Source organism: Filicampus tigris, chromosome 6 (assembly GCF_054856515.1).
Source record: "Filicampus tigris isolate MCC_2025a chromosome 6, RoL_Ftig_1.0, whole genome shotgun sequence".
In the NCBI taxonomy this organism is placed as follows: Eukaryota; Metazoa; Chordata; class Actinopteri; order Syngnathiformes; family Syngnathidae; genus Filicampus; species Filicampus tigris.
This window is the reverse complement of record NC_141222.1, coordinates 16,436,391-16,456,546: the sequence shown is the minus strand read 5'-3', so window position 1 is coordinate 16,456,546 and position 20,156 is coordinate 16,436,391. Positions and strand designations below refer to the sequence as shown.

The window sequence follows — 20,156 nt, the reverse complement described above, 5'->3', positions numbered from 1 at the left end:
GGGTCAACTTGACCCAAGTGGTGGATCGGTCCATTTTTGACCCAAAATTGTGTTATTTTTATCCCAACTGTGTATTAGCACTGTTCAAAGCAGTGAGAATTAAGTAGCAGTCACAAAACATGGTGGAATTGCTTTGCAAAAAAAAAAAAAAAAAAAAAAGCTACTTTTTGTCACAAGAAGGATATTTTTGTCTTCTTGTGCTTCATCATTGCTGGTGCATCATTAGAAACAGCATTCCATTATTCTAGGACACTTTATTCAAAGCTTGTCTACTCACATTTGTCAACGAACTGGCGATGTGACTTTGGATGTGACAGGCTAATTTGCTAGCAGCAAACATGTAGCATTAGCGCTGGTGGATAGACTCGAGTCCTGCGGGTTCTGGGAATGCGACCAGACATGTTGTCTTTCATCGTTTTTCTTATGAATATCACTACCAATACAACTACAGCTACCATTACTGATACAACTACGACCATCACTACAACTACTATTACGACCACTCCACCTTCTCCTTCTTCTAACGTTTATTGGTGGTTATCAATAGCATAACCCCGGAAGGTAGTGTGCTGACTATCTTAGTGGCTAGTGCAACTATAACAGTCTAGGTAAGAGAGGGACAAGACATCCTGCTGTTAATAAATGTTTAAAAACAAAACAAAACCAAAAACAGCAGTTCTGACAATGACAGAAACACAACTCACAATCAATAATGTTCCACTCTGGCGCTGTAGGTGGCAGCCATTACAAAGAGGCAGACAAAAAGTAAGAGGAGGAGAACTAACATGGTGGCTTTCTCGCCAGTAAATCTTGTATCCTTTATTACAACTCTTTTATTCTTATTACTTTTTATTACATTTTCATGGAAACATGTGAAAATTAGCTGTCAGTATAAAAACATTTTTTTAATTAGATTTTATTTGGAGCATCTTCTTTCTACGGCACTGCTGTGTATGTGGTTGTCAGATGGGATAAGCCAGTCTCCAATTATCTCCCTCTGCATAATAAACCATGGAAAAGCGACCGTATAGGCCTACTATACAGACCACACAGTGGTGGTTCTGTATGTGACGGAGAGGCCCGGCGGATGTCAAGATGAGGATACCATCACTCTTGTGTGAGGAGGAATGATGTGTGTTGGCGTGAAAAAAGCCCTTCAGACGACAAGCGCGTGGGAGGAGCAGTTTGGAGATGAAGAAGATATTCATGTGTGAGCTATTCACAAGGGCCAGTGCGATTACATCTCTTTTACTACCACAGGCCTCATATTTCAATTGCCTGTGACACCCAAGTCATCTGATTGTATTTATATATGCGACATTGAAAGCTGCCACTCGAGCAAACATCTCATCTTGGCACGGGCTCTGGGGATTTGCGGGTAAAATAAAAAGATCAAATTCATCCATAGAATTCCAACAATATTTATGTTTACTCTGAACTGGAAGGACTAATAATGTATGGCTTAGAATAAAAATAAGTGATTCCTAAATTGCATTAGAATGGAAATTGATCCAAACTAAGTTAACAAGTGAACTGTTGTTATGCTAACATAGCGCAAGACAGCAAGCAGGGTGCTAAGAGTAGAGTGTTAAGAACATTAATATGTTGAGTTATTGAAATATGTTAAGCACGACACAAAATTGATAAGTTACATTCGCCCTTGTAGTTATGCACTATTTCAAACCGGGACTGAAAAATGCAAACATGTGAACAACGGGTATGCTAACATATCGCAAGTTATTAATTAAAGTACCAAAAAAATGCAACAGCAGATCGATTAAGAGTTTCTATCATAACTGTCTTCAGATTTCAAATGAAAATGGATCAAATGCTAACATGCTAATTATTGGTAAGCAGGCAAGATAGCAATCTAAGATCAAAATGTTCAAAATGTGCTAAGGCAGATACAAGGATTTTTATGATCATTCCCTGGAGTCAACTAAAAACATACAGTAAGATGATCAGTTTGCATTAAAGTACTGCATTTTTATCATTTTAACTACATTTGAGAAGAAAAAAAAAAGATTGTGAATATCAAACATTTTAAGTAATTTACAATTTGCTGACCTTGTGCACACACTCACTCGCTCGCTCCACTCACAAAGCTGATTTACACATTACAACAACTTGAATATATTGTTGTCCTTTTTTTATGAACAAACAGCCAACTCACCTCTGCAGAGACATTGCCGTCATTACGTCTTGATTGGAGCATCAGAGGCCTAATTAAGGAGCTCCCATTCTGAGCACGCCACCGACTGGGCAGGAACGGTACCCCGGGGTGTCGCATGCACTGCAAATAGGAGGAGCAAGAGGAGCACACTGATTAATGTGGAACATAAAATGGAATTTGCCTCATCAAAGAGACTACGCTTTATAAAAAGCATATTCTGAGGCTACAAACTTTGAACATACAGAGTTGGCAAGCTAACATATAGCAACAGTGTTGTTTTTGGCAGGCATTTATGATTTAGTCTTAGTCTTAGTCTTTAGGACGAAAATGCTTATTAGTATTATTATTTAGTCATTCCTATTAGTGATAGTCTAGTTTTAGTCGATGAAAACTCAAAAAAGTTTTAGTCGACAGAAACTCCCCCAGTTTCTAGTTTTCGTAAATTTAGTCGACGAAAATTCAAAAAGGTTATAGTCCGTTTTAAATTAAAATACCAGTAAGTTAAAAATACACACACACACACTAAAAAATGCTTGTAATGTGTTTTTAATGAGGAAAATAGCATTTTACAGGCAGTCCTCGGGTTACGAACGAGTTTCATTCCTACGCTGGCGACGTAACCCGGATTTCCAGATAAATTGGAATCAACACTTTAATAGCCCCTAACTCTCTAAGTAAATATCCAACATCTCGCCTTTCTCCGGCCTTTTGATGATATCCAGCTTTGTTTCTTTTTTACACACACACTATAGGACTGGAGACAAAATGGTGGACGAGAGTCGTTAAGTCGAAACAGCGTAGGTCGAGTACCGTTTAACCCGAGGACTGCAATGATAAAAATGTGTCTGTTCCTCACAGAGGAAAAAAGAATATATACCTGTAAGTGCGGTGATATTGTCTGTCTACGTGTATTGCTTCAATTATCCATTGCTGAAACCGTTCTAAAACTGCCATATAGAGGCTAATCGTTGGTATGTCAATGACATTTTCCATTGAATGTTAGCATTCAGCCTTTTTTTTGGCAACTGTTTGGTTGTTTTAAATAAAGTGAAATTCTTTTTGTTTTATGTTCACTTTGACAGTAAACTTCCACTGGGAGTGGCAATAAACCGCTGCTTTACTTAAGAATTGTTCGTTATTAGCCAAAGTGCTACTTATTGGGATGTGAGTTGAGTTGAGTTCACCGCCACTGCACAGCACTCTTAAGCCCGTGTTCCCAAATTAAATAAAAAAATCCTCAGAATTACAGCCTGTATTTCAAAAAACCTGTAGCTCAATACACCACTGTATGATTTTTGTTTTTATATAGCCTAGAAGGGTGCCTTTCAAATCGTACAAACAGGAAATGTGTGTCCTACTATCGCCCCTCCTCTTCTCCATCTCAACATGATGAGATGATTCATCACAGCAGACAGTTTCCTGAGAGCCAGATGAGATGAGAGCGGGGACGCTGTCATTTTCTATCTCCCAAAGAAACAGAGAGAGAGAGAGAGAGAGAGAGAGAGAGAGAGAGAGAGAGAGAGAGAGAGAGGACTGAGAAGCCCGCCTCGCCGTTGGAGGCCGATAGAACACAGCTGAACCCCCACAGCCGACACTTGTCCGGCACTTGTAATTAAAGAGGCCATGCTCCCCTGCCTGGGAGAGAACCTCTACTCACATTGGGCACACTTGAGGAATGACTGACGGCTTGGATGGCTCTTTTGTTGTTTCTAATGTCCCACTTACAGTTAATGTCATGCAATAAATGTAACAGAATTAATGTAACGTAATTTAATACAATTGAATGTAATTATATATTTAATATTTTTTTAAATGTTGAAAATAACACTATAAAACCAGACCAGAAGTCCATTGACGGATTATTGACGGATGTGCCAACGTGTCATCAAGACCCACACACACCAGGTAAAACAGATTTTGAGTGGCTGTCTACTGTCGTGACTGATCACTGATGAGTGATAGCCGTCATTTGGCCAAGTCACAGTTACATGTTAACGACGTGCAACTTACATTTAACGCGGCAGTTGATTCAGACACACATTTAACGTATTGTGCACTCTTAAACAAGAAGAATTAACGACCTTATGACAGAACATGTGAATCGAAGACTGGCCGAAAAGTGCAAAAAAGTACACAAACAACAGTAATTATTAGTCTTCCCGTGAACTGTTGACAGTTCGTTTAAAGTTCATTAAGTTGCCCATCGCTGGACTACAGTAGATTACCACTCACTGTTTATTTTTTGAAACTGCATTCAGTTCAAGAGTGTGCTCTTCTGAAAAGAATTCACATAAGCCTAGCGCTTGTTACATGTAAACAAAAAGTACAGATGAGGTGCCTTGGGCAATTTGGGAATTTACCTTTTTATATCCTGTACAGTACATTTTCGTAGACTTTCGAAAATGAACAAATTAACTATCCTCTCATAATGAACTGCAAGGCCAGGAGGAGCTGGCAGAGCCTTTTTTGTGTGTGTGTTCTATATTAGCAGATAATTTCAAATGAAGCCGGCGACAGGATTGTGGAAGGTGCCCTCTGGTGTGTCCCCGGCATATTCAATTCCCCCCGCGCTGCGCCTTCTTTGAGAGGATTTTGGGTTGGGCCGCATTTCGCCAAACCAAAAATGGCGCAATAATGACTTTGCTCATTTGCAGCCGAACAGATAAGACGGCCTATTCGCAGTAGTCGCTAATGTTGCTGCGAGCGGCCAAAGTGATTTAAAGCCCATTTCACACTCGGCTTCAAAAGGAGAGTAATGGACCCCGAACAGCGCCAACATCACAAATGTGGTACTTTGAAGAAATGCATTTCCATTTCTTTACAAAAAACCCCCCCAAAAAACTGTGACTACCAATGGATACATTGACTTGACTTAAAAGAATGTATTGGACTACTTGTTGTTCAAAATGAGAAGAGCGAAGTGCTTTAATGCAGACTCTTTTCATTGGGTCTTCCCTTCTTTAATTTTGCTGTAAAAACTGACTTATGTTGTAATTTACTGATCATTGAACTGATGATGTCTGGTTGGCAGCGATAATCCAATCTGTCTACTTTCATTACGACATTCAGATTGGCAGATATCCCATTCAAGTTTTTATGTAAATTTGTGACTTTTTTTCTGTTAAAATTAAGTTCTTCTCATAATGTTGTATTTTTTATTTTTCTTTGCTGCTCTTTATTTACAGTATAATACAACATTTATTTCATAATAAGTATTACTATTTATTTTAGAGTACTACCTTGTGGTCTAAAATTTAAGACTTTTTCCTTACAAAGTTCTTATTTTTTTCCTTATCTCGAATAACCTCAATTTTTGTTTCTGGTGACTTTATGACCATTTTGGTCATAACCTTATGACTTTATTTTACTAATCCAATTATAATATTAGAATATATAACATTCCATTCTAATTCTATTAACCAAATTCCAACTTTTTCCAAGTAATTTTGCAACTTTTTTCTTGTAACATTCCAACTTTATTCTCACAGAACCTCAACATTTTTTTCCAGTGACTTCATGACTTTTTTCTTAAAATTTTACAGATTTATTTTATCAACCTTACATTTTTCTCCTAACATTACAACTTAAATGTTGCAATATTACAGCTTTTTTTCCCACTACCATGGCATTTTTTTTCTCGTAATAGTACAACTTCATTTTTAGTCTTTCAACTTTATTCTTACAATGCAGAAAGTTTTTCTCACAACATTGCACCTATTTAAATACCGTCACAACATCATTCTCAAAACCTTGCAACTTTATTCTAGTGTCATTACAACTTTTTTATCCTAACATGAAAGCCTTTTTGTCTTTACTTTGACTGTTTACTTGTAACAAAATGACTTTAGTCTTGTAACATTCTACTTTCTTTCAACAGTAAAATACATGTTTCCGTAACATTTCTACTTCGTTCATTTTATGACATTTTCCCGTAACATTCCAACTTTATTCATTAATTTCATGGCTTTTTCTTGCAGTATTCCGACTTTATTCTAACAAATCCTTAGATTTTTTTTTTCCTCATAACTTTACCACTTTATTTGCAACCTTATTTGCAACTTTATTTGCAACCTCTTGCTATATTGCAACCTTTTTCAAACATTACAACTTTTTACTATTTTACTATTTTTTTTGTAATTTTCTATTTTCTCTCAATATTTTTACTTTATTGATAGAACCTTATAATTTTTTTCCCCTTAATTTTGGATCCACATTAGGCTAAGCAGTCCTGGATCACACAGCCATAGTCATTAGATAGGTTTCTATACATACAGTGGCTGTTTCTCTTCTGACAGAATTTGCTTCAAAGTTGAGAAATGAGGCCCAAAACTCCCATCATAAATCCCTTCATCCGCGTAGGCGAGATCAGGGAAATTTTTACCACGGTACACATGGCTGAGTCCCAGACACGCGTATCATACATTACAGTTTTAATTTGGGGAATTTACACGTTTCAAATGATATTGCGGTGTTTTTAAACCATTTTAATAAGTGGTTGCACCTCGAGACTCTCCCACTAACTTCTATATATATACCCCTTCCGACAGGAAAAGAAGCAGCCGGGAAGTGCCTTTCCATTCAATTAGAGCTTCCCAGTTCCCACGCGGCTGCCACAGCTGTCAACATGACTGCGGCTCAAACTGGCGCCCATGCAGGCACTTTGCCCAATTTATTCCACACAGACTTTAATAACAATTGAAAGTGGTCACACGTAAACACAATACATGTTTCACATTTTCACACTCTCTTTAGGACCTGTGGAAGCACTTTAAATGTTTTTGTTAAAAGCCCTAAAAACAGTATTAACTCATTCACTGCCAGACATTTTCAGACCCTCTTTTACACTATAACGTTTGAAAAAATGTGATAAAACAATATAAATACATTTCTGGGATTGAATGGCTGGAATGTGACAAGACAAGTAAATTTGTCAATGGCAGTGAATGAATTCATGGATTTTATAAAAAAAAATCTAAATTTTAAAAAATATTTGAACCCTTTCATGCTTTAATTATGATTTGATGTTATTATTTCAAATATAAATATATTTTTTGATTAATTAATATAGGCGAAAGCAACTTTTAAATAGCTGTCCACTGTAGTGACCACTGTGCATGAAAGGGTTAATATTATGACTATGTTCTCGTAATATGAATTTATTCTCACAATGATTCTCATATCGTTGTCCTAACTATACGACTTTATTCTAGGAACATTAGGATTTTTTTTACTCGTACACTACATCTTTTTTCTTGTAACGTGACAATTATTTTGTTTATTTTTACAATTATTTTCTGAAGTAACACTTGATTCTCTCATACTGACTGGGGATATGCAGGTACTTTTCAGGATAACATGAGAGCAGCGACCGAATGTTTTTAATTGCATTATACAAACGTCAGATCCAATAGCCAGTCATCTCCCTGGTGGAAAAACATGAGCCTCAACTCTCGTACTGCTCCTCTAATGACAAAACCTCCTTTATCAGCGACGCCGGCACCTGTCCCGATAATCCGTCCGACTTCCCCAGCTGAGACGTAAACGAGATAAACGCGATCGGACAGGTCGGCCGAGGTCCGTCGCTATTAAACTCCCAGCAGACTCGTCAGTGAGTGGCAGGCCGATCCAATTAACGGCATCCAGCACAGGTCAACGAATTCCTGTTTTTCAAAAAAGCCTAATTGATCCACAGGTTGAATTATTGAGCTGATGAGGAACTCTCCAGCCCTTTAATGGCTACTTAATGATGCATCATGGGAGATCGGTGTGATTAGTTATGACAGCGATGCATGTTGGCGGCTTTTGTTATGCTACACACTATTATGTACAAACAGAAGGTGGAGGTTTCACCTTAGGTTTTGTAAAACAGTAAAAGATGCCCTGACATATAAGGACACATCGGGGGACAATGAGGACTACTAATAGTTTTTAGGATTACCATTACACGCATAATTTGCTTATTTAATCACTACTGTTTTGAACAAAGGGATATTATCTGATCAATTCAATCGGACCTTTGCAATTAAACTAAGTTTACGCTATGAGTGTGTGAGTAGGTGGAAAAGCACTACGCCGAAGCACAGAAAAGCCCAACTAACTAACTAACTAACTAACTAACTAACCAACTAACTAACCAAACGGCAGAATGACCAACTAACTAAACAATTAACTGATCAACCGACTGACACATCGAACTAACAATCAACAAATTAACCAGCCAACAATCTACCCAAACAACCAACTGCACAAATAATTAGCCAGCCAGCCAACCAAGCAACTAATTAAACACCTAAACAACTAATCAACCAACAAACTAATCAACCATCATACGAATCAACTCACAAACAAACTGACTAAATAATGTTTTAATCACTGGACTGGCCGACCAACAAACGTGGTAAACAGTTACCTGACTGAATGACCAACCAACCAAAAAAAAAAAAAAAATCTAACAACTAACTAACCAACCAACCAACCAACCAACCAACAAATTGTCCAACCAACCAAAAAAACATTTGATAAACCAACTAACAGAACACTTAAATGGCCGACAACTACTGCAACTAACTAAATAACTAACTGACTACCTATCTAAAAATAAACTGATTGACCAACCAACAAAAGAACTATCTGACCACCTCACGAACTAACTAACTGGGCCCAAAGGGTAAGGCCCGAGACTGGAAGTAGTCCATCTAAGTAGTCCTTCAGTGTCTCCTGATTTCACATCCTTGAATCGGCTTACCATATGCGATAACGCTTCATGTCCTCTCGGACGGAATCCCAAGAGTGGTTTGGATGCGGCGAATGACAACGGTGATAGCGGCCCGCTGCTTATAGAGCCAGAAAGACTCGTTCTGCTCTGCTTCCTCCACGCTTAAAGTTCACTTCAGCACCCAGTGGAGCGCAGAACTCATTCGCTCAACTTTTATGAGCATGCTTTTCCGCATCACGCTATTGCTCGTGAGAAAATAAACACCGGAAGATATACAAGAGAGTGCCACATATTGATTAAACATGGTCAACCACCATTTAAAAATGGGAAACTCCCGACAAAAGTTGCTATAAGGCACTTTTCCAGTACTGTATTCTACTGTAAGTGTTTATCTTGATCGATTAACTCATAGGAAATAAAAAAATATGACCTCAAGAGTTTTTTAAAAACTGGCGATTTTTCTAGTAACAACGAGCCTTTTCCATGTAACTTTTTTAATCGTAATTTTTAAGCTTTGTTTTATTGTATCCATATGACTCAACATTTTCTCATAATGTTCAGATTTTTTTTTCTTGTAACATTTAACCACATTTTCACATATTACGACACTTTCTCATGATGTAATGTTAACATAACATGGATTCTCTAACTTTTTTCCTCATGAAGACTTTTTTTTTTGCTTTCTACTGTTACCTGAAAACGTAATACTTTTAAACAAAGGCTTCCATCCAAGCTTATAAATACAAACCATGTCTGACTTATTCGATTGAAAAAAGAATTCATACAATTCCTGTCCTGTAGGTGGCTGTAATGCGCATTACAAACCAGTTACCAACTGCTACACTTGCAAGTTTTTTTTTTCCGACTAACTTCCTGTCACTCAGTCAATATAGATATATAGTAATAATAAAAAATATATTATTTAATCTTGAATAAAAATGAATTGTACTATAACATTCTATGACCTTCCGTGCGCATCAACAGACACAAACACAATGAGTGTGTAGCACACAAACACCACCCAACAGTGTGGCCTCAGCAGGTGTGTGGCGCTGACACACACACATTGTGAGAGGTGAGCGAGGAGAGGCGGAGAGCCAGGTCTATTTTTAAGGCATGCGGATGCAGCCACAGCAACAACAACGTTGTTGCCTGCTGACTATGCTAATTCACTTAGTTGGAAAGTTGGACAATGATGTCAAGACAGTGCCTCAAGGCAACAATAGGTTCACTGTAATAAGATATTTTATTATTGGAACATTCAGAGTGCAGAGAAATTATGCAAATGCATTCATCCCATGCATTTATTAATACACAATTTCAGAGGGCGTGACACTGTGAAACGTCATAGCGTTGCTTTGATTTTTAGCAAAACATTGACCGGAGTAGTTGTGAAGTTGGTTGTTTTTCTTTTTTCCCCACAAAATTTGGACATTTCTATTTTTGCTTTTTGTAACGTTACAACTTTTTTCCCGAAAGTGTGCAAGTTTTTGCTCGTAGTGTTGCAAAGTTTTTCTAAAAAAAAACCCCACTTCTTTCTTTGTACCTTTATCCCATGTAACATTGCAACTTTTTCACGGAAGAGTACGACTTTTTCGTGACATGACTTTCTTTGCTAATATTCAATCTCTATTTCCCTAAGAAATGACTGTAAAGGTTTCGCTAAAATGATTTCGCCATTACGAATTCTAGAACCACCTGTTTGTATTTCCACACAGATATCCATATATTTCAGTCATCTATTTAAAACACACACACACCTACACAATTCAGTGGGCTATATCGTGTGTGAAATTAGACCAGGCACTCACTGGGTCCAGCCCGCCCCTTCAGCTTATCCGTCTTATTGGCCTCTGAGCAGACCAGAAGAAAACCTCCCACCTCCACAGGAAGCAATAGAGCTCGTCCCAAAGCAATTACAAGCCTCAGCTAAACACGCCGCCACCGACTGATATTGTTGCGTGACGTATGCCGCCTCCGTCCTACTCCCGGATAAAGATAACCACTGGATTCGTCCAGAGAACTTGCAAAAGACTTTTTCTCTGAAAGTTACGTCTCCAGGTTTGAAATCAACAACACTGAGAGGAAGCTAATAGGATTGAAAGTTAATAGGATTGTGGTGGAAGTGGCAACATCTTTTGGAGTCAAAGTTAAGTTATTATCCATCACTCAATTTACTGCTTGTCAGTTTAAGAAACAATACAAACTTTCCTACTAGTTCAGCAGCACTGAGGAGGAAAAAAAGAAAAAGTTAATGTTGTATCGATGGGACAACAGTGAGATGGCTAAAATGTGTCAGGTTTAGACTTTAGGGGTTGGGTGAAAGTGTTTGGGGTTAGGACTCAGTGATAGATAAAGTAAGGAGCAAAGGTAAGGTTACAGTCAGGAGGTAAAGGAAAAATATTAGTGGTCAGGGGTTAGGATAAGTGTTTGGGTTAATCTTAGGGGTAAATGATATGTACTGACAAGAAAATGAAAATACTGAAAATGTTTGGACATGTGGGGTAGATAAAGCTTGTAGCCAGTTAGGGTTACAGCCCCCAAAGAGATTAGAAAAAAATTCTCACTAGATTTTCTTTTAACGACAACTATCCCACATGTGCAACTTTCCAAACAGTTTCTTTCCTTGATGGATTTGCGAGACAAATCCTCTGGCGTGACATGTTGCAACCTCTGACTAATAGAAGACTAAAAATTATTACTGTGCTTGTAAACGTGTTGTTTGCGCCTCAAACATCACAGAGGTGTCGTTAAGCCCCCTTTTTATTCCACACTCAAAATTTAAAGTGAAGCAAGGTCAGATGGCATCACCTTTTCTTTTACTTCCCGCGTAAATAACAAGTCAAGCACTTGCATGTCAATAAAAACACAAGGCAACCCACCCATAGTGCCACCAGTATGAAAATGGAAATGACAGGATGGTGATGGAAAAAAGGGGGGGAAATATTAGCCACATTTTGAATTCCACTCAGCCTGCGGGAAATCAAAAGTGTGAGCTGCCACTCTGCTCATTCTTCACTGGACGCGCTCACATTTCATGGACTAACACTACAAATCACTGTAACGCATACACACGGAAACAGCCATGTCCATTCGTATACATATACATCTTTTAAAATATTTAATAGATTATGAGACAATATTATGCTGTTAGTCTATTAATGTACACACATCTTGAAAATGCATACATGCATAATCTAAACATCGATCCATTCGCATAAACACTACACAATACAGTCGACCCCGGCTATTCGCCGGCCCGCAAATTGAAATACATTGGCGGGCCGACTGGTTAGCACGTCCGCCTCGCAGTTCAGAAGTCGTGGGTTCGAGCCCAGGGCTCAGATAACGACCAATCATGGCTCAGCTTCAGAAAACAGGTGAGCTGTGACTGGTCGTTACCTGAGCCCTGAGCGACTGTGATGTCAATTTTCAGTCAACAGAAGTGACAAAATGGCCGGCCCCTGAGATGGCTAAAAACGGGTGGATTTGGCTACTTAACTCATATTCAAAAAACACAATATTAATCAGAATGCCATGTTTAGACTAGTGGATGTGCATAGAACATATTATGGTAAAGAAAATTTGGATCCACAAACACTGTTGACTCATAGCTGTGTTGCATGCAAGATTATTATAGTTAACGACACTTAACGAAATTACTACATAACTAATAATAATAACTAAAATTGAAAAAAAAAATTTGCTAATGCAATAAAATAAAAACAAAAATTCTTTAAAAAAAAAAAGATAACTAACTGAAACTACATCTAGCATTCATAAAACCCACTAACACTAACTACAAATACAGCAAAACTGTTCTTCATTTTCGACTTTGTCAATTAATATCATATACGAGTTTTTAGGGATCATTTTAAACGCATTTACTTCAGTATTTCTGTACATCTACCATACACAAGAAGGAAGGTTGGTTGTTTGGGAATTGCAGTTTACATAATTACACAATACTTCTACTTAAATCTTAAAAAACAACAGTCCAGACCAAATAAAAACAAACTAATGAAAAATATAAAGCTATTATATAACCCATGCTCGACGTTTTTCCGACTCATTTTGCCTCTGCCACTGAAGGATTTTGATGAAGTGCACGACTTCTCTGCCACTCTCACCACGGACCTGCAGTCAATAAAGACAGTCAGGAGGAGCAAGTCGAGTGTGGAAATGAGAAGCAGTTGAGAAGTAGTAGGCAAAAAAAACAAAAAAACCCAAAACATGCATATATTCAACAAAGGTGTGTGTTTACGTGTGTGTGTGTGTGTGTGTGTGTGCGCGTGTACTTGTGTGTGAGAGTGTGTGATTGTCACTCTCAGTTCATCTCCCTCCTCTCTCATTGCACTGTTTGGTGGACCATAAAACTTGAAGCAATTCCAATTTGAGGCTGCCCCCGGTTATAGAAGTACAATCCAGCGTCCTCATGCTGTAAATAATACATATAAAAACATGTACACCAGTCAATTGGCAAACGTACACGCTGATAACGCTGTTCTTTCCATAACGCTGTTCAATATGTGTCTCCATGGCAACACAATGAAACAACCGTTTCTGTATTATTTGTCTGGTCCACTTCTGATAAAACTCCCACTAGGACAGCATCACCATGTGACATTTGCCACTCCATTCGCATAATCCTCATCTGTCCATTAGCATGCACTCAAATTATAAATGTGTCTGTCATCCACGTAAACAGTTAGTCCCATCACATATAAGTAACTTTAATGTCGGTGTGTCCATTCACATACTCGTAATAACTGAGCATGTTAGACCAGTCTCATAAAAAAATAGGGCCCTATTTTCGTGCCCAGTGCTAGTTTAGCGCAAAGTGTGGTCGACGTTTGTGCATGGGTGGAATTTTCTTTCTTTTGACACTTGCGTAGAAGGACGCAGGCACCGCCGTTGTGGGAGTGAACACAGCCAACTTACTTCCTGGCCAATGAAAGCGGCTCCACGCTCACAGTCTTTGACATTGCAAAAGCATGCAGGAGATCGATGCGCGCAAAGTGCACTATGGAATGTAATTAAGGGACTGAAAGCAGACCTCCACATGATGTAAAGTTGACCAGGTGTCACGTCACCGCTGTGAAGTGCACACTTGCTGATCACCTTCCACCTCGATAGTTCGTTTTCGTGTGTGATCACACATTTTTTTTCTAACACATGATATCAAAGGATAATGACATCTGTACATTTAGGCAAAAATGGGCCGATTTTTGATTATTTTTCTCTGTTCATTTTTTTTGTGAGCGTTATTTATATATTTTTTAAATTGATCAGCCAATTAAAAAAAATGTATATTGTAATTTTATTGCGCCAAACATCAGAATTGGCAGCAACCCCCAAAAATCCATATTAGGCAGGCGCAAGTGAACATCCATTTCTTCCTATTTTCATAAACACTGATTGTAAACATGAATTTATCCATTCACACAACAAATGTCTAATTTGGGTATTGAGCGGAAAACGTTTGGAAAACCCGATAGGTTTTAATGGTAGCTGTTGGGATGTTTAATCGCGGGCTTGTCAGTTCACACATTTGTATTCTCGCTCAAGGTTAATGCTCACTGTTCATGTTTGCACTCGTGCTGCAGTTCGCGCTGACCTTCCAAGGCTGCGACTAATCTGCTGTCATCATTTATTCATCAACCAGTGCAGATGAGATCAGCAAAACACAATGTAAGCTGTACAATTTGTTCCATACAGGAGGAAAAAAAGGCAGGAAAAAGAGGAACACAGGGAAATTAACGTGCATAGAATTGGAGACAAACAGACGTCATGCGACAGCGTGACAGTGACGGTTGGTCTTCCAATCTATCCCTCCCGGCTGGCCCGCCGTCCTTGGCAAATGTGCGAGGCATCAAGGACGTTCCTGCCTATCAGAGTGTTGGATGAACAATAAAAGGAGCTGTGAGTGGCGGAGTGAGAGACGCGACGTGATTTGTTTGACAGCAGCACGCCGAAAGCCCGATGGACAGAAGCAGAAGACGTAATAAACAGCAGCAGCATCAACAAGGCCAGTCAAACTCAAACTCCTGCTTCTCGCCCTACTTCATCGATTATGAACGGCACTCAACAAATACTGTACTGAAGTGGGCTAAATGTTTTAGAGAAATAGCAGTAACTCACAATGTAAGATTACACGGAACAGTCCAAAATGGTGCTGGTCCTACTTGGAGTTATTTTGTTATTAAGATTCAGATCTGATCAGATGGTCATGACATGTGGGGTCCCTCAAGAGTCAATCCTGGGACCCTTCTCGTAAAATACTATTCCGTACGTATCTTGATACAAGGGGTGTGGAACAATTCAAGGACAGTACCTTTTGAAATGTATTGATTTGAATCGGTTCAGTTAAATCCAAACCGATTTTCTGTTCAGATTGGTTTTCGTTACAGCCCTTTTAGTGAGTGATGTCGGGAGCTGAAATGGGGTCAGTTTGGGTGCGAGTGCCTACAGTAGCACCTTGTGAGTATTTTCATTTTGTATTTGTGTGTTTGGCTGTTTGTCCTGCATTGATTTTGATGTGAAACCCTACCATAAATGGGTCAATATTCGAATCATTAAAATGTATTACATTTTAAATGAAATTCTACTGTCCAATCAGAAAAAATAATTTAACCCATAACAATGCACATTTTCTCACAACATTTTTTCTATGAAATAAAAAAAAATCAATTAAATTGAGAGAATATCTTGTATGAAATTCAGAAAAAAAATTCTACTAATTTGATGAAATGAAATCCTACAAAATGACAATGGGTGCGAGCTGAGTGCAGGCAGAACACAAACAAACATTTCACACCTGAAGTACACTTTATAGTTTTCCATTTTCCATTCATTTGAATCTAGCAAAAACTGTGTATTACTTTTAGTATGAAATCCTTCTAAACTGGGCGGCTCAATACAAACGTTTATTCCCATTCATAATCAAGCAGTACTTTATAAGAATAATTTCAATTTGCTCAGCATATTATATATTATGAGGTATTTATTATGCATTTTAAATCACTGCGGCTCATGCCTTCATCTTTGGCGTCCATATTTCAAGTGCAGGCAGAATGTTTAATTTGTCTCGTTAATCACTCGTTTCTGTGATCAATAGTGTGGGAGCGTCTTTACGTGCATACAGAACGACTCAGCAAATAGAGTTGAAAGTTAAGACTTCCAAGTTCAATTTTAAAGGGCTTTTGGGTGAATGGCAGATAAAACAGACAATGTGGACATTTGCGCTTTTCGATGACAATATAGCCAGATCCATTTTGTCGGACAATCGGGACAAACAGGCTGTCCATTGAACAATGTGGACATACTGTACATGTTTTTTACGAGACAATGTGGACATGTAAGCTTTTTTTTCACTGGACGATGTGGACGTATGATCTCTTCCATTGGACAACACGCAGAGATACATGTTCACAAATATGTCGCCTGAGTCTCACTGACAAACGTAAACATCAATACACACCAACACACACACGCACACACACACGCGCGCACAGGTGAAATGAAAGAGAGCAGCTGGAGATCTTCTTCCTCAGGAGACAGACAGATGGCACAATATTAATTAAGCAGAACGACACTGAGGAGCTGGACCACCTGAGAATGTGTGTGTGTATCCGTCCGTGTGTGTGTGTGTGTGCGCCCTAAAATCCAAATCTTTGTCAATATTATCCCCTTTTGGAGACAAAGCATAAACCTCCTTAATTGCACTCCAGAGGGCAAGTACAACTTACTGTACTGTATTTATAATGCCTTTTATATGCAGTTGCATTATGCTTAATACAAACAGATACTGTATCCAGTTACAGTATCTATTCACGTATAATGTAAACTATAGTCTGTCACATAGAGTGCATACACCGGTCAGTCAAGTCACATACACATTATGTAAACATCTCTCCATCTATTCTACATTTTGGTAGATGGGCGTAAGTAGAAAGGAGTGTTTGCGCCGTTGTGCCACAACTTAGACCTGCTGTCAGCCGGTCTAAGGTCTAGGCTACTCTATGTCACCAAATTGTCAGGTGCGTTAGGGCCCTGTAATAGAAAATGCCCTTGGACAACCGGAATGCCCAGCATGGCTCAGCCTTCTGCCAAATTCCCAAACACAGTAAATCGTTCATTTATACGTCTGAGCACGTATGCGCCGTCTTCGAAAATAGAGTCCATTTTAGCCTGTTCTTTCGCATACAGTACATGTAGGCACATCTGTCCATTTACACTCACGCACGTACACACACAAACACTATGTTAATGTATTCTCATTTGCATAAGCAATCCCAAATAAAGGGAAATGTTTTTCATCCGTGTTTCTTTGTACAACAATTGCGGAATCCTGTTGAAACTATTCGACAGTTTGCTCTTCTTCGAGGTGACAAACCTCCAGGCTTGTGTTAGCGCTCGCACACACTCTAGCGGTGACAAACATCACAAATCCAGAGCAAACCTCCTTGCACGCCGCGACCTTTGGCGTCATTGCTGACTCGTTCGTATTCCGCCCGTTAAATGCCACCAAATGTCACATGAAGGGCTCACTTCTCCCTCCACGTCATGTCACAAATATGATTGCAACCAAAGGGGCCACTGACACCGTGTCAATCACCATTCCCCTGACAACCGGCCCCTCGCCAACAACAATTAGGTGGCGAGCCTTTGGTGGGAACTGCAAGTAAGGGGGATTGTTTGCGTGTGTGTGTGTGTGTGGGTGGGTGTGTATGTTGGAGGGGGGTTATGGGGACACAAAGTCATTACACGCTGAGGTGCAAAGCAAAGGCGATTACATCAGACAGCAGCGAGGTAAATAAGAGTCACTGTCACTAAGGATTTACCAAAAGCGACAAAAGTATGCAGACTCTGTACTTAAGTACATAAGTTACAGATACTGGTGTAAAAAAATATATACTTTAACTCCTTCGCTAAGGAAAACAGTTAAAATTTACAGACTATGAAAATGTACTAAAACACAAAAGTAAAAAAGTCAAAATGAATTCTTACCTTCAATTACACATCATACAGTGAACAACAACGACAACTATTAGATAGTGAAAATCGCAATTGATGCCCATAGTTTGTAATTGCCTATAAATGCTACAAGATGGCAGCAAAGCACACACAGACAAACAAGCATTCACAATCATTCCCAGGGACAATTTAGAGTGTTTAATGAACCTACTATCCATGTTTTTGGAATGTGGGAGGAAACCGGAGCACCCGAACCGGAGTACCTGGAGAAAACCCACGCAGGCACAAGAAGAACATACTGTACAAACTCCACGCAGGAAGGCCAGGGCCGGACTCGAACCCATGACCTCTGCACTGTGAGGCGCACGTGCTAACCAGTCGACGACCGATTGCATTGCAATTTGGGTTCATATTTTATTAAAAAATGCTTGATGTACTTATGTCATGTCGGATTTCTGTTTTCAAATGTAGATAGTAAAGTAAAAAGTTATCAGGAAAATAAACACTCAAGGGCAGGAACACTGAAAAAAATCTACTCAAGAACAGTAACCACGTGTTTGTACTTCCCACCACTGGTATTTACACATTTCCTACACACAGGGAAACATTATACACACTAATTGAAAGACTTGACAAATAGGCCGACTTCACAATCACTCCACCCAAAAACACCTTTTTATATGGAAAGTCCAAGTAAAAAAACGGCATCCATTCACGGTCTGCTCAGCAATGTGTTCACGCTCCGCCAAGGACCGGTCGGGAATAGCAAGTACTCATGAAACAGCCTTTGAGTGACAGCGTTTTGTCCCTCCGTCGCTTGCTTTTAAAGGCGAAACAAACCTGAAACTTTTTCCAGCTATAGATTTTCTCTATTGACGGCGTCCACTTAACTTTGTTGCTAAAAGCTTTTCATCCGAGGCTAGAAAGAAGTTCTACAGCTTGACTCTGTAACAAGTGCAGCAAAGAAGGGAATGAAGCATATACGGAGCATGTCAGCAGAGAAGTCACTATGGGGGAACAAAGCATCAATTGTAATATGTAAGTAATGTAGCTCTACAGGGAATCGGCGTACAGTGATATAGCGGCTACCAGCATCATAAACACAGCGAATGCTTATGTCCCATTAGCACCGGGGTGGTTTTCTTTTCTAATCTTCAACTGAAGCTGATTAGTTGACTAATGAAGGCCCCACATGCAGCGACACACATTTGAAGTGTGTACAGTACAGTGAATATTTGTTTTAAAGGTAAAGAGAGGAGTGTAGAGTACCGGGCAATGCATACAGTTTGAACACTTATGTTTCAGTAAGCAGCCACAAAAGTGTCACAACTTAATGGATGGACAGAAACAAACATGAACACATAATGATGGATGGATGTTAAGGCGGACGGATGATGTATAATAGATGAAAGATGGATGGATGGAGGGATGAATGAATGAGAGCAACATACAAACATGTAAGACTTTGGAAGTCCAGATGCATTGATGGGGATTGACGGATGATGGGATGACTCGATGATGGACTGGTGGGCGTTAAGGAAAAGATTGATAGGATGGATGGATGGATGGCAACAGGCATGTAAAAACAGATGGAAGTTAAGATGGTTGATACGGCTTCATGGGGATGAAGGCTGAAGATTACCAGGATGGATTGATGAGTAGACTGATGACAGACTACAAAGGCCTTATGAAGAGATGGAAATAAGCATGGATAGAGGTTGAAGATTTATTTGATGAATGGATGGATGGAAATTAATTTCTGAGTGTAAGTTACCAGTGATGATGGTTGAAGAATTATAGGATGGATGGGTAATAGATGGAAATAAAGATGGAAGGAGGGATGCATGCAATTTAAGATTAGGGCTGAACGATTAATCGCAATTTGAAAAAAACACGATTTTGTAATCGCGAAGGCTGCAGTTTAAATGGTCATTACTTCATTGACAGCAGAGGGGAGAGAGGGATTCACCGAACTCTAAGCTAACGCTACAGTGCTAGCTTTCAGCTTTCGAACATGCTTGGTCCTTTACACCTTGCATAGTTAAAACTTCCCACGTGTGGAAAAAAAAAAACCTGTGTACATGTGTTGTGATGTTTTGGCTGCCGTCGTATGTCGGGGTGTGTGTGTGAGGAATTGTTTGATGGCCGTCGGATGCGTGCCGTCATTGTAAGAGTCGACTTCGTGTTTCCAAAGTCTGAGCACACACACGGCGGAGACGATAGCGTGCGGCTACTTGAGTGGCGACAAATAAAAAACGCATCCGTGCAAAGTTGTCAAGCGGTCAAATATTA

At 39.2% G+C, this 20,156-nt stretch overlaps 1 protein-coding gene across 6 annotated transcripts in view; it reads right to left on the bottom strand.

Moving 5' to 3' along the window:
- LOC147146016 (uncharacterized) overlaps positions 1 to 20,156 on the bottom strand; it is a 49,408-nt gene that overhangs the window by 18,536 nt on the left and 10,716 nt on the right. For all 6 annotated transcript variants that reach the window (XR_015087309.1, XR_015087310.1, XR_015087308.1 and 3 more), the window contains exon 4: positions 2,174 to 2,293. Coding sequence is in view for 2 of the 6 variants with exons in the window: in XM_086034629.1 (XP_085890755.1) it covers positions 2,174 to 2,290 (117 nt within the window). In the remaining 4 variants the exon portion in view is untranslated. The remainder of the gene's footprint in view (positions 1 to 2,173; positions 2,294 to 20,156) is intronic.